This window comes from Cyprinodon tularosa, unplaced genomic scaffold, assembly GCF_016077235.1.
Source record: "Cyprinodon tularosa strain WSP-4 unplaced genomic scaffold, ASM1607723v1 ctg452, whole genome shotgun sequence".
NCBI lineage: Eukaryota > Metazoa > Chordata > Actinopteri > Cyprinodontiformes > Cyprinodontidae > Cyprinodon > Cyprinodon tularosa.
This window is the reverse complement of record NW_024039177.1, coordinates 206,842-223,051: the sequence shown is the minus strand read 5'-3', so window position 1 is coordinate 223,051 and position 16,210 is coordinate 206,842. Positions and strand designations below refer to the sequence as shown.

Here is a 16,210-nt window from a genome sequence, read left to right as displayed (position 1 = left end):
CTGATGTTGGAACCCCCATCCGACCTTGTGTCTTGGTCCCCCACTGCTTGCATTTGTTGGATCTACTGGTACCCTAACTGTGAAACCTAGACTTAGATAACTTTTATTGTATTTTTGTATACATTTTGTACAGCTTTCAGACGGTAAATGAACATTTCCAATCCATGAAGTGCAGCAGTGACCAAATGTAAACAGTGTGGGAGAAAAAAAAACATGGTGCAAAAACGCATTGATATGGAAGTTCAGAGCATTAATAAATATGATGAAAATATGCAGTATTTCTGGTTTGGTGTTATCAGTGTAATGAAGTTTGTGACATGATTTAGAGTTTTTTTAACAGTTCAGCAGTCTGATCGCCGTGGGGAAGAAACTGTTGCAGGATCTCCTGAACCTGCATAGAATACTGCAAAGCCTCTTTCCAGAGGTCAGCAGGGAAAGCAGTCCCAGGTGGGGGTGTGATGGGTCATTGATTATGTCACGGGTCCGGGATACGCAAAACTGGGATGTGGTTGTTGGAACATTGAGCTACTAGGCATTTAGCTGTTATTTCAGAATGTGGGTATTGAGAAGCTTCCATAGTTCCCATAGCCTTTTCATATAGCGCTGCCAGTAAGAGTTACTGGAATAATAGCATTCCAGTAATGCATTATTATGTTCCTGTGTCCATTGTCTTCTTGTTCAAGAAGCCCACTTGTCATCATTTCCTGGTTCCTCAACACTTCAGGCAGACCTTGTTTGAGTGACGACATCTGAGCATTTATGTTTCTATGATTATTCACTCTCATTTTTTGATGTAGGCCAACAGCCTTCATGGTCTTGCCCAAGGACCAACATTGGATGATGTTATAAGCTTATACATATGTATGATATACATATGCATATGAGGGATGCCACTTGCCAAATGAGTGCTGTAGATAGGAGATAGCCATGTACAGAAGTGGAGTATTCTTTTTCTGTTTTTTTATTTGTTTTTAATTTTCTGCTGTCAGTTATTTGTTTATATGCCTTAAAGGTAATAGCTACTTGCACTGGCCTGCCCTGGACCCAAGGCAGGGCAAGATCTAAGGGGCATGCACAGTGGACAGTTACCTAAAATCCATACTTTAGACTGTGGTTGGGGAACAGTTATACCCAACTGTATATTGAAAAAATGCAAACTCCAAACAGAGAAGCATTGCTGACTGAGGTTTGAACCTGGGACCTTTTTTTTGCTGCAACGAAACAAAGCTAACTACAACTCCAGTGTGACACAGAGGAAATATTCAGTGGGATTTATAATCTCAGCTCTTACCCAGCATTCCTTTCTCTGCATTGGACAGACAGAGATCCTTTTCTGCCGATGGCAGAGCGAAGGCAACCACGTAGCATTCGACTCCGTCAGCCATCAGCGCCAAACCCAGCACAATGAAGAGCGTCCACTGGAACCTCCCATGGCCACAGTCCTCCATGATGTCTTCATACTGCTCTGACAACTCCTCAAGTTCAGAAGCGGCACTACCGCCTTCTCTGGACTTTGCTCTGAAACATAGAAAAGAGACACAACATTTGAACCTGATAGAATCCAATTTAAAATCCTTTTTCTTACTTTTAAAGCCCTGCATGGTCAAGTTCCTCCCTACATCTCTGGGCTGATAGAGCTCTATACTCCGTCCCATAGTCTGAGGTCAACGGGCCAAACATTGTTCCACAAACCAGAGGGGATCGTTAATTTCAGGCAGTGGCTCAAAGGCTGTGGAATGCTTTGCCTCCTTCTTTACGCTGTATGAATTGTGTAGATTCTTTTAAAAAGCAACTGAAGACGATGCTATTTAAGCAGGTGTTTTTATTAGACATGTGGTTTTGATGGCTTTGTTTGTATGTTTCCATCTGTTTTTAAAATGTTGCTATACATTGTATTCTACATTGTTTTGTTGTATTACATTTTTGCTGTGAAGCACTTTGTGATTTTTATCTGCGAAAAGTGCAATACAAATAGATTTCACTTTTACTTACTTTACTTAGTTATGCCTGGCTAATGAGGGGTGCAGTAATGTTGCCATAGAAGTAAAGTAGTAAAATAAGTAGTAAAAATAAGCAAAAACAATTGAGACGATGGAGTTTACGGTGAATATTAGGAATAGGCTGGGAAAGAAAGGAAATTAGGATTATTAGGATTATCTGGGTTTTATTTAAAATAATACTAAGTTAAAAAGTCAAAGTCGGTAAATCCAGAGCTACATTGTACAGTTGGTGGCAGCATGCACCTTTAAGCTGTTTGGAATCAACAAATAAAGAAAAAAAGAAAAAGAAGAGAAGGGGAAGAGCAAAAAGAATCCAGCAGGATTGGAAAAAAAATGGCCCTGGAGGGGATGATGAAGCAGTCAATAATATTTTGCTCTATCAACCGGAAGCAGTTTTTCTGGAGGTGGGGGGGTTGTTTTGCTTTTTTATTTTCAACCGGAATATATCCAACGTTTTACTTGCAAAGTATTTTTATTCTCTGAGAGGTTTGTTTTTTCTTCTGCTGCACAGTTTAAAGTTTAATGCAACGCTGTTTAACTTTCAGCCACTAGGGGAGCTAGATCTGTAAGTTTTAGCTCCCCTGATGGCCACTGGCAGCACTACATTGTAGCTAAAAGAATCAGCAAATTGAGACTTCACAGAGTTCCTGGTAATGATGAGGACGCACTCAACTGTCTAGATTAAACAATACATCAGAGAACAAGAAATATGAACTCAGGCTGCCATAAGGTGGCGCTCCTCATCAAAATGCAGTGCTATACTTCTGTCGTGATTTTCTAGGGATGAATGGCCACAACGAGCAGAGCCAGGTTTGGAGAAAACCAAACAGCGTTCTGACAAAAAAACCGGTAACAGTGCCAGCGATACACTAGAAGAAACTGATGTTTTGAGCTTGTTTTAAGTCACGTCTTGAGCGGAGCAGGAACTCCTATAGGTACTAAAGTATCCTAGAGAGACATGTAAGGATGTCCTGGCAACAGAGAAGAACAACAATCTAAAAGACAGCACCCAGCCTGTGTAGAGAGGAAACTAAGTTTTCCAGTGGCCCAGTCAAAGCCCGGACCTCATCTTAATTGAAATCCTGAAAGTTTTCGTGCTTAGAGAACTTTCTGCAGAAGGTTTAAACAGTGCAGTGCCTCACCGTGCAGCTCTCTGCGCAGCTTTGACCTCGTCAGGATGTGGGATCCCCTGGTACTCTCCTTCATACATCTGGTCTTCCTCATCGTGTCCTTCAGTCACGTCGCTCGCTGCGTCCTCCTCTTGAGGAGGATAATCTGCCTGGTATCCGTATCCATCATGACCGCCGCCCTCCCCGTAAGTCCCATAACTGTCCCCGCCTCCTTGGTGATATGTGTTGTTTTGGTAATGGTCTGCCATTGCAGCTGGGTTGTTATCTATAGATGAAGTATCCAAAAGGCCTCGTCCAGATTGTTTGTGGTCTCCTCAATCAGGTAACAGAAGGGAATCTCTTGCATGTGGTTTTTGGTGACTAAAATCTAAATTCTGTAGAGAGAATTTATCATTTGTTTCGACAACTTGTTGTGCCTCCCATTCATTTCCCACAGAGGGTGAAGTCAAAGTCTCTGCAATGAGATATTGTTGGTTGGAAGCCAAGAAACCCCTGGGGTTGAAGTTTGACTCTGAAATAAAAAAATATATATCGATTAGGTCATCGTGATTTCACAGTGTGGTGGGAAAAAATCTCATCTATTCCAATTTTCTTCCATTTTATAAACTGAATATTTTTTTTTTTTTTTTTAACAGTGACCTTTCTGGCCGTTTGGCAATAAGAATAATTGTCTTGATGCCAAAAAAGGGCCCAAAAGATTTTGCTTTCACAAGTGGAGCAGTACAGCTATCGCCATTGATTTATGCATATGAATAGAATTATTAAGATTATGCAGGGAGTATTACAGATTATATGGACACTGCAATGTAAATAGAACAGGAAAGAAAAACAGGAAAAAGGAGAAAAGATGAAAGAAAGAAGAGATGAAAGAGAGACAATGATAGAACGTCTTCAGTCTGCTTCATCACCTGCAAAGAGATGTAAGAAGAACAGCACAACCAACGGATATAGTATAAGAGATACACTAAAGTTGCACCTTGATACTATCGCTGAAGTATAAGTAGTATTATTTAATCTGACATTTATACTGTGGTAGCTGAAGATAAGAATATGGGCTTTCTGTATGGAAGCGAATCTCTAATTACCTGGAACCAAGTTTTGTTTTTATAACAGCATCAAAGTATTCGTCAGGCAACACCTGCTAGACCAGCCCAAGCCTGAGGCTTATTATACTAATGCCTGATAAGCTGTTTTTTTAGTATGAGATATTTTGGAAATGGAGCCAGACTCCTTTAATTCAAGGTTATTTTAACATTAACTGTCTGAAATGTGAGTGGATTAAGGTCTCCCTCACAGCTTAAAGAGTGCAACACTTTGTCTGATGACTGAAAAAGACAGAAAACTGGCAAAAACTTGCATCTGTTCTCCCTGGCAGAGATTAATAAAAGCTGCTTGATTGAAGCTTAAGACCCTTTTTTTCTATAGCAACAAGAGTATCAATCAGGAAAACACAGTAACAACCAGGGATCAAACTGAGAAAATGTGCCTAATGTGTTCATAAGCATAATAGAGGATTAGTTATGCTATGGGCCACTTTTTCTTCTGAAGGCTCTTGTCATGCTATATTGTATATCAAGCTTTTTTAAAACACCAAGAATGATTACAAAAACTGTGGATTTTTTTTTTGTCACAAAGAGATAGGAGGCTTTAAAGGCCGCTGGATGAAAAGCAGGATACAGCCTGGAGCCTCCCAGCCTCCATTCAGGCACTTATAAGAGACCCATTAAACTTGTTGCATTTCTTTTAAGTCTGCTCCTAAAGATATAGTGAAGGATGTTCTTTATCCAGATGGATCATCAAAATAAGTGGTCCTAATCATGGACAGTCGTGAATGTTCTCCATGTTTGGGTCATGGACGTCATTTGGAGGGGGCGATTTTCCCCAGCACTTTTTACTGTCCAAAAATAATGTTACGCTACAGTACACAGATAAGCGTCTTGGTCACTAGGACCAAGTGGTAAGCCCACTTCCCTGAGTTAGACCTTTCACAAGCTCCTGCTTGGCCCACCATCTTTTTTTGTGTGATTGTCACCGCTGTCACACCAGAGGAGCTCACTTTACAAACATCTGATGCGCCACTGCAGCAGTTTTGTGATTGGATGCTGAAGTTACTTCTTGCATCTTGCATCCATGCTCCTAATTGTCAATCATTCTGGTGATATGTTTATGTAAGGGCATCCTATGTGCTCGTCCCCGTTATAACTTGCCAGTGGTGAGTCTGAAAGAGTGGAAAAATTGCAAATCTTCTGGAAAGTAAGCTTGAATGAGCGATGCAAACAGCAACTTTTAAACAGAGCGTGCACGAGGAGAAATGGGCTTGTGCACACTCTCACACGCATTTAATAGGCGTTCCCTCTGACGGGCTTGTACAAGGTTGTGCACGTGCATTTATTTTAAGTGGAGAGGGAAGGTCTTTTCAAAAATTCATGAAAAATCCTCCACTATACCTTTAAATTAAAAGGTAGCGTTAGGGTTTTTTGTGGGATTTTTTAACTTAATTTTTTTGTGTTAATTTGCTACAAATCCCTGAATGGACAAAATTAGAATAAAAGTAGCACAAGTTAGATGAGGTCAGATAATTTTCAATGTTGTTACGACGTTCATGTTCATGTCTCTATTAATCTTTTTAAGATAAACATAAAAACCTGAATTCTTTCCCAAACTTTCTGAAAGTCTTATAGGAGAGAATTAAAGACATCAAAGTGTTCTCTTGGTTCCAAGTTATCTGAGTAAAAATATATTATTTTAATCTGATGGGCCGCAGGTCATTGATAGACTGGAGTAAATTCAGTGTTGTCTGACATGAGAGTTAAGATGATAGATGATAAAGTGCAGAGCAGTTTTCCACTTTGTTGATCAGCCAAAACAGCAAACATTAGTGTTAGAAAAAGATGCCTCTGTGGTTTTTCTCTTCCCCTTGAGGCTGATGCTGATCACACAACATTAGTCCATTAGATTACCAGCAGAGCAGCATTAGCAGAGAGGGAAAAAACTGCTGGGTTATTACTGCACTTTGTTATAAACAAACCAGCTTTGTTTATCCACCCATTGAGATTTAATGTGACCCGGCGCTGCAGAGTGGTGCCCACAACGTTTTCCTCTATACTCTGATCACAACCCTTAGGATAGAGATGTACGATATATAGACATTGATGCCAGTATCAGACTGCTCAGTCATTGTCCAATAACTAAAGCGGGGATTATGTTAATAACCAATGTCTATTTCCATCTTGTGTTCCAGGAGGGGGGTGTAGGGGGTTGGACATGTGATCTGTGTTTGGTCATGTGACAGAGACAATGATGTAGCACAGCATGGCTGGGAGTTTTTGAAGTAGAGATGCAATGTCATCAACATCATCGATTCTTCTAGTGTGGAAAAGATAGGGTAACCTAGCACTAGAAGTAAAAGTAGCACAACTTCATCATCATCTCACCAAAATAAAGGTGGAAGGTAAAAAAAACTCAAGGAGGAGTCAAAAGGTGCTAAAATAGCTACTCAATTTCTCAGTAAATGTAGGATTAAAACTTTAGATTAAACATTTTAAATGATGTGATCAGACAGTCTGGGCAACTTCTACTTAATCAAAGTAAAAAGTATAATAAAAAAGCTACATATAAATAGGAGGATTATAAAAATCACAGCTTAGACAGAAGCATCTTTTCCAAATTGTTAGGAATACAGTTTGTGTGGGTTGTTTTTGTGTTTGTCTCTCCCTCCACCACCAGGTGGTGCCCCGTCCTTGTTGGTCCTCCTGCACACTTGCGGCTGGTTGGTTCATCACTGAGGAGTATTTGAGCTGTTGACTGCCACTATCTTGACGCCAGAGTGTTTGCCAGTTTTGGGTACTCTAGCAAAGCTGAGATTAGCTGAGTCTAACCTGAGCCTTTGTTTCACTGAGTTTAACGTTGTTTTTTTGTCTTTGCCTTTCGGCAGGAAGCCTTCCTGCAAACTGGATGTTTGGCCTTCTCGTTTGTGTTCTCACTGAGCAGGGGAAAAACCTCCACACAACCCATTCAAGTTCCTATGAAAATCTAAGTGGCGGTCTGCTCAATTGCTCCTCAGGGTCCAACCAAAACCAACCTGTCCACCCTCCAACGAGTTCCCCTTCCTCTGGATAAACCACTTTTCCACTGTATTCAAGAACTCAATCCAATTTCCTACGGCCCCTGAACTAATCACTGTGAACTTCCCTTCTCACTTCTAGAACTCTCTGAGTTCCAGATTCCACCCCCTGTGGTTCACCTCAATAAACCTGTTAAACTTTTCCCCTGGTTCTCTGAGTAGTTTACTGCTTGTGGGTCAGATCTCTTAAAAGCATCATGACACAAATCGGTTTTGTCAGAACTTACTTTTTAAACCAATTTTAACAGGTATCTCAAAGTTTGCTTTCAATCTGCTCCCTACATGATAAATGTGGATTATATAATTTGAATTATTACTAAAATTTAATTAATTTAGTTCTTTGGAAGCCGATATGGCTCAAGTGGAGATATTGATAGAAGGCCTTTTTTACTTTCTCTTAAAACAGTGCGAACCATGCGGCTGTAATGGGATGCTGGGAGGATGTTAATGTCTTTTGCTGGAAACTTTATAATTCATTAATCAAACAAGGAGAGGATGAAGTAAAGGAGGGTAATATGGTCATAATAAATTACTAAAAGGTATAGCAAACAGTTTAGTCTGTTTAATATCTGCGGACAGCAAAATATAAATAAACAGACAAAAGAGGCGAAAGGATTTAAAGAAAGTTTATAAAAATCTCATAAACAGTGAATCTGTCACAGGTGTTTGGCAGGTAGCCAAACAGCATCCTTCACCCTGATTACATCATCAGATTGTTTATCACTCCATGTTCTTGTTAAATGTTGACGGAACAATGGAAAATAAGGAGAAATTGATGCTCTATCATATGATCTAAGAGCAAAGTCTTTTAAAAAGTGAATATTGATTCATCAGTTGAGTGTGGAGAGGAAATAACAGCTCTATATCGCCAAAACATCCTTAAAGATGTCTGCTGGAGGGGTGAGACCAAAGAAGATAGGTTTGGATGAGCAGCATGAGGAGAAAAACCAACTGGGGATATAATTTCTGTCCAGGGCTGAACGTTTTAGCTTGTTTTTTCATGGAACTTGGTTTAGATTGGTTGAACATTTTCTATCTATGATAAATAGCTGATTTCATCCAGTCAATGACTTTGCAGGGTTTGTTCTTCCTGGATGAGCATATAGACCAGGTAGACATTTAATAACATTTTATAATTGACTTGGTAGCAATCCCTCACACCGATCATCCATGCTGCATCAGTGAGAGGAAAATCTCCCTTTTGACAGATCACTAGCTATGTTTACATGGCCAGGCTTGAACTGGTAATCTGTGATACTAACTTCAGCGTGCGAGGGCCGGCCCTCCTTAAATATTTTTAATTTTCTATGGAAAAAAAAACAGTTTTGGTGGATTATCACAACACATTTTCTTTTGGGCAAAAGACATCTGGATATTACACTTCTTTGGAGTGGACAAAATGAGCGCATATATACCAGGATAGAATGCAACACTAAAAGAAAAACACAAGATAAAAGGAGTGAAATCATGAGTTGTCATTGATAACTGTCATGGTCTTGGCTCAGATGACTGCCCTGATTACTCATTTCATGCACCTACCTATTTCCATCAAGTTTCTCATTACCATTCACCTGCTCCAGCCTCTACTTAACCTGCCTTTTAACAATCATCAGTGCCAGATTATTCGACCCCTTGGTGAGAGTCTTTCAGCTTAAGTGTTTTCTGAGTGCCTGATCTTGACTCGTTCTACCTTTGGAACTCTGAGCCTGCCTGTTCCCATTCTGATCTGTTTGCCTGACCTGTCCTCTGGCTCCTGTTGGATTCTGCCTGTTTACTGAACATGAAACTGATTCCTGACACCATCCTGGATGTGGATAAAACCATAAATATTTGTGAGAAAATCATTTGTCGGCTTGTTTAGCTTAGACACCTGTCTAAAATGAACCCACCTATGGGTCCATCGTGTTTAAAAGGCAAATGTATCAGGACCTACAGAGATAAACAAATGTCCAACAAACCTCAAAATACCAAATCTTTATTGGAAGGAAGTCTGTCCCAAATATCTTTCACAGCAAGAAAGTCAGTAACAACACGCTACAGCCAAGCGTACCATAAGCAGTATGGACTTCAAAGTCATTTTCAAAGTCAAGAGTAACAAGTAATGGGGGAAAAAAAGGAAAAGAAGGGGATTAAAACATTGGAAACAAAACATTGGTTGGGTTTAGGTTTTGAGAACCCGAATAGGGTCCTCAAAATTTCAAGAGGTGAGGAGGAAGAGGTTTTGTAGATTTAATGAAGAAAGTGAGACAGGAATCCATCCATACATTTTCCGGATATCCGACTATCCCAAACAGGGTCACGAGGGGTGCTGGTGCCTATATCCAGCTGTCTACGGGCAAGAGGCGGGGTACATTCTGCGAGGTCGCCAGTCCAGCACAGGGCAACACAGAGACAAACAGGACAAACAACCATTCACACACGCACTCACATCTAAGAAGACTTTAGAGAAGCCAATTAACCTAACAGTCATGTTTTTGGACTGTGGGAGGAAGATGGAGTCACTGGAGAGAACCTATGTAAGCTCAGGGGAGCCCCGGGCCGGGAATAAAACCCATAACCTTCTTGCTATAAGACCGCACTGCTACCCACTGCTCCACTGAGCAGCCTAAGACAGGAATTCAAATATCCAAAATAACAAATACAGGAAAAAAAATGTATCTATGAGACATCAGGGAAAACGTGCATGAGAAGCTAACGAGGTACCAGCACTGAGGAACAACAAAAGGAGAGTATATATGGGAGACAGAACAAAGACTGGACTAATGAGCTGACAAGGAACAGGTGTGGATAGAAGCATCTAGAAGCAAGCCAATGGGAAAGGAAACAAACACAAGGGGGCAACAGAGAGTAACTCAAGAAATACAAAATAACTCAAAACAACTAGAAATAACACAAAATGGAAATTAAACTAATAAACTAGAAAACACAGAAAGACAAGAATAAGAAGTATAGCTGAAAACTCAAAAAGAAAACTTAAACAGAACCAAAAAGTACAGAGTCATGACACTTATTAGCTTTAAGGGTGAAGTACTGTTGGAGAAGGATCATTTTTCAGTAGTTTAATTAGTCTTCCTCCCTCAGCCTGTTTTTTTAACAGAGGCAAAATACATCATAGAGTAAATAAATTTTAATGTCCCATAAAAAAATAGATTTAGCATGCAATTATTTATTCTTCTTATTGTTTGCATTATTTTTTTATCTAATGTACATTCAATTGTAAAATGCACAATTAAAAATTAATTGTTAAAAATATATTTAAAATTATAAATCAAATAATAAAATGTTATTAAATTAATAAATATCACATCTTTGCTTCAAAAGTATAGATAAGAATTGAGGGACGTCGTTATATGTATTTGTTTAGGGTCCCAGTCTTTATTTTTGTTATGCTAATATAATATTTGGGAACCACTGATCAAAATAGGGGAGTGTTTGCCTAGTGTTTAGAGCAGTGCACTCGTGCTCTGAGAAGGTTGTAAGTGCCTGGTTCGATCCCCAGCGCCTCCACTCTGGGTTCCTAAGCAAAACCCTTAACCACACACTGCTCCCGGGGCGCCAAACAATGGCAGCCCACTGCTCCCAAAGGGGATGGGTTAAAATGCAGAGAACAAATTTCCTAATTATGGGACAATAAAGGTATTCACATTACAAAACCATATCACACATTTTGCAGGTTTTCTAGGATCTTTATTTTTACATTTTGGGGTTAGAGCATGGAGTTTTATTGATCTAAGATTAATCTATATATATTATTTTATACCGTATATTTATCACCTGAAGAAAATGCAGGGATTAAATGTTTGTCCATACATTGATTGTTTTCTGTTGGTTTTGGATCAGACACATAGACCTCTATTTCTCAGATGGAAATAAATTATTGCTGTTTTAAGCTTTTTAGCATTCTACGATCTCAACATTTCGGTACTAACAAGATATCTTGACATGATTTTTCTCCTCATGCACGTGTTAGTCCCTCATCTGAACAGAAATCAAAGCAGAACAGTGAAGGGTTTGTACTTTTGGGAGACCTGCACCATGTAGCTGGTGACGATGGTGGAAACAGTGTATGATGCAAGGAAACTGAAGCAGCTGCAGAGAGCACCATCACCCCAGTCATTTAGAGCAGATTAATAATGCATAGAGTTTCTATATAGAGCAGGAGACGTGCAAGAAGACAACAGACTGTAGGAGGTCTACTGCTTCACAGTGGGGCAGAAAGAGGTGGTGCATCTCGCCTCCTACTGTAGCGTCAGATATGAGCAGCCAAGGTTCATTTTTATTTTCCTCCAGTTTTTACCATCTACCACTTATCTAGTTTTCAGTATTTGTTAGATTTTTTAGTTTTTTTTTTTTTTTTTGCTTTAGTTATAGTTTTAATCTTTTATGTAATATGACTTACAAGACTAAAAAACACTAACAATAATAGAAATAAAATCCTAAATAAGGATAGACCTTTGAAGCAACACAACTTACACGATTGCCATAACATCCACCTGCTGGTGTAAGTAATGCAATGCATCGAAAAAGAAAAGAAAACGGAAACTACAACTCATATGAATCCATTATGATAGAGACACAATCAGAAAATAAGCACCTTTTCTCTTAAGATCCAGTACATTTTATTGCATTATCTAAACTCTTATAACAGTTTCAGTTAGTTTTCATTTTTTTGCAAGGTGTAGTTACACTGCACTCGGCTCCGCCCCAAAATTCTCTCCCCCTCAATTTACACTTCCTCCATTCCTCTGCAGAGTGAAGCCCAGATGAGCTCCAAGGAGAATGCAAAGATTGACGAACCAGATAAACACAGAAGTCAGACCCAATTAACTTCTCGTTTATTCATTTTTCTTTTTTTTATTGGCTAGGTTAATATTTGAAAAATATAAATATGAAAAAAATTTATTTTTCATGTTAAATTAATTTTTCGCTACTCCAAAGAAGTTTTTAAAAGTAAAAAATATTGAATGTTTCTAAAAAAAAATGCAAATTTTTAGAAACACTTGACAGTGGCATCCGATGCAGGAATCAGCCCTGCAAGAGGAGGGTCGTTGGTTCAATGTCGTTTTGTCCTCAGGCAAAGACATTGAACTATATAGGCAAGAAACTTCCCTCTACTGATGATGGTCAGAGGGCCGTGTGGCCCCTGTGTTCAGCAGCCTTTTTGTCAGTGAGCCCCAGGACAGCTGTGACTACAGTGTAGCTCACCACCATCAGTGTTTGAGAGAGAACGACTGAATGTAGTGTGAAACACTTTGATTAAGTCTCCTAAGCAGTGGCGCCTCCAGAAATGTTTCATACGGGGGCCAGATTGGGCCACTAAAAATCTTGGGGTGGCACACTGAAACTAAAAGCCATAATTTCAGGGTTTTAATCTATTATTGTGGTAAACCTGCCTGTAGAAATCATAAAGACTTACGTTAACACCTACTCATTGGTTTATTGCGTGATTTTTAGTGTTACGTCGCTGGCTGTGCATAATGGGATGAAATGCTAAACTGATAGTACTACAATTTACACTGGCAAGTGAGGTGGCCACCCCCTGCTGGCGCCATTCCTCCTGACTTGAAAAAGTGCTATATAAGTAGGGGGCATTTACCATTCAACCAATCAGATGTTAGAAAAACCTAAAAAATTGGGATTGGGGTGACAGTGGCGTCGGATGCACTTCACCCTATGAACTACTGGTGGCACTTGTGTACTCGTTACATTCGAATGTCCGAATGTACCAGGAAGCTAAATGAGGCCAGGCCTTTTAAAACCAATAAATATTTGTGCTGCCTTATATTAATTAATCCAATGATTTAGGATGATTTTATTAAACAGATGATTTATTCTGCCAATATATGGTTTTCAATGTAAATTAGGGCTGGGCACTTAATGGCTTGTGCAATACAGTCTTAAAGGTACACTATGCAACCGGTGTTGATTTTCCAGCGAGGCTCCCCCCAGAGGGCGAAAGTAAAAGTGCACTGTCGTAAATATGCACAGCTGTTCTCCTGGTTTCTCCGTCAAGCCAGGCACGGTTGTTTTGAGCTTAGCAGACAGGCGAACGCAACAAATGACTAAGCATCTGACGCGCCGCAAACGCGCAGCTGCTCGAGATGGAAAAATTTAATATTTGCTGCTCGACGCGCCGCGTCAACCAATCAGAGAAGCTGATCTGGGAGCTGGCAGGGAGAGAGACACAGCGCTGATGATCACTCCTCTTAAACAGTTTATTGACGCCTAAATTAACTTAAAATGCAGAAATCTGCCAGCAGAATATGTTGGCTTTATTATCCTGCTGCCTGCAGTTTGGATTATTTAGATGAAAAACACCTGCCAGCTGCCGCGGTGAACTGCGAGGAGGTGACCCGCCAGAGGCTGCTGATGAAGGGATTCCTACTGTCAGCGCACCGCTGGTATGTGGGGGTCTGAGCGGCTCCGACAGAAAAAATATTGTAAGGGAGGATGATAATCTGAATGAACTGACTGCACTGATTACGTTTTCAGGTGTATTTTCTCACTTAAACACATATTAAAACTACTTTATTCCCACTGATCACAGCAAATATAGCTGCAAGGCAGAGAAAGGATAGTGAAGCTCAACCCAACGCGCGTCAGACACACTTTTGCACCGCGCAGCCAGAGCAGCAAAGCTGCTTCAGCCGTGCGTCAGAACTAACTGGTACAAGCAGTAAAAATGAAGCAGCAGACGCGATTTTGCTGCGTCCGGTGTGAAAGCAGCACTGCACAAAGATCGCCACTGTCTTCTTCTTCTTCTTCTTGTTTTACTGGCGAATTGCAACCAAATGGAGCATTATCGCCACCTACTTGATCTTATTTATGTTTCCTTAAATCCTTAGGTTTAGTCCAGTTTGTTGAAGATAAGATGACATGATTTTAAGTACTGTCTTTCTGGATTTATTGATCGCCACTGTGCTAGCAACGAGCATGCTTTTAACTGGGTGGTGTAGCAGTTCTCGCCGTAAAGCAAGACCGACTCTCGCGAGACTTCTGGGCCTGTGGGTGCGGGTCAGTGCTCCTGCAATTGCAAGTGCGGTATTTCCCCCACAGACCACCAGGACGGCCGAGAATACTTTTGTTCAACCTGAAATGACTCATTTAATCATCCAAAACGTTATGGAACACATTAATTAACTGAAAAATGTTGCATAGTGTGCCTTTAATTTAAAAAAAAGATGATTTTCAAATCACAGATGGACTGAATTTGAGTCACATTACAGTTAACAAAGGTTTGTAGTATGTTTATGGGTCAGTTCCAGGACCATAGCAGGTTCCAGAGAGGATATGGTGGCATTTTAACCAAACAAAAACTTTTTTTTAGATTTTCTGAGTTTTAAAAAAGGAAGGACACTGTGTTTGAGGTAGTTTGGACATAAATTGTGAAGAGTTTTAACTCATTTGTCTAAATAACAAACAGGAAACCGGAGCACAAACAAACTGCTGAAAGACCTGCTTCCAAAACTTTTTAGATCTACAGAGGAAAGGGTTCAAAATCTCTGAATGCTGATGCTTTTAGTCTCTGACTTCTCTCGGATCATGAAGGAGGTCAGCAGAGGAGATTCATGTAGGAGGAAAGACGTGCTGGTTTTCCAGGAAGAATTCAGGCATCATATTTTTGCTCTCAGGTGTAGTCAGCTTTTAAAGGTACGCTCCACAGACAGCAGATGGGTTGACAGTAACAATCAGCTCCTTTGAGCTCACATGCAGAGTGAAAAGGATAGTAACGTGAGAAGAGTGTTTGCTTTGGTGTGTGATTGCATAAGGCTGATGGCACTAAATCCCTGCTGAATAGATGCTTTAAACCTTCTGCAGCTCCTCAGAAACGGACTAAGGTCCTGATCTGATGTGAGAAATAAAACTGAAAGTCCTTCCTTCCATTGTTCATCCTTATTTTCCTGCTTTACCTCCTTTACAAGAGGAGAAAGTTCAGATGAAGACCTGACATCTTTGTTTTAGTTAAATCTTTTATGATTTAATGTTTGATCAAATGTTACAATAAATTTCACCCAGACAGAATTTAAACCTCCAGCTGACCCAAAAAGGAATTACTTCTCTTACCGGGACCAGTGGAACTGAAGATCCGGACCTCAAAGTAAATCCTTTTTTATCAGGAAACTATAAATCTGCTGCGGACTTTGTAAAGAGCATCGTACGCTGAGGACAGGCTGAGAGATTAGAGGATGCTGCTGATGCTGCCAGCCCTCCCAGTTTCACTGCAGCGCTCCTCCCCCCGCCCCCCAGCCCTCTCCACCCTGCCACGCCCTCAGTGGTTCAGTCCTCTGCGCTCAGACATAAGCTGGACCGTGCCACTTTTTTGCCGTGAGGGGAAGGGGGGGATCTGATGAGGCAGATGGTTGACTGGGAGGGGGTGGAGGGATGAAGAGAGGAGGAGGAGGAGGAGGGTTGACAGATGTGTTGACTTGGAGCAGAGATGCTTGATGTGATTCAGAGAACACACCTCTTTGTTTTTTTACCTCCTTTTATTTTCATATAGTCTTTAATGACATTTAACCTCCATTTTTTTCTTTTTGTGACATTTATTCTCTTGCTGCCCAAGTCTGTCTTTCTGCAGTAAAAAAATCATCATTAATTGATGAAGGGAGAAGATGAAAACTGAGACGGGATCCATTTACTCCCAAAACCCTTCCCTCCTATCAGAAACATGACCTGCTTTCCGTTTTCTCCCCCCAAAAATTAGTGTTTTATTCAGTTTTTTCATTTAAGCTTAAATCATACGTGTGATCCAGCTGGGAGATATTGCTGTCGGTTTCTGCTTCTGTCTCCCAGGAGGAAGCAGAGGAAGAACCTGCTGTCCCACCTTAAAAACAGACAGAGGCGTGCACAGACATTTTGGGGGGGCAGGTGCTCAGGAGGGGGGGGGGGGGCACTTTTTAGCGCACGTGTAACACTTAATTATAAAAAAAAATAAACGCATGTTGAATGAAATTTGA

General features: G+C 40.4%; 1 protein-coding gene across 1 annotated transcript in view; it reads right to left on the bottom strand.

Moving 5' to 3' along the window:
• The window catches only part of LOC119793433 (synaptic vesicle glycoprotein 2B-like), a 49,412-nt gene extending 33,951 nt beyond the window's left edge, over window positions 1-15,461 (bottom strand). Inside the window, exons 1-3 of the mRNA XM_038300649.1 lie at window positions 15,318-15,461; window positions 3,143-3,641; window positions 1,292-1,518 (exon numbers count right to left, since the gene is read on the bottom strand). Of these exons, the coding sequence (XP_038156577.1) occupies window positions 1,292-1,518; window positions 3,143-3,378 (463 nt within the window). The 5' untranslated portion in view covers window positions 3,379-3,641; window positions 15,318-15,461. The remainder of the gene's footprint in view (window positions 1-1,291; window positions 1,519-3,142; window positions 3,642-15,317) is intronic.
• Window positions 15,462-16,210: the final 749 nt, after the last annotated feature.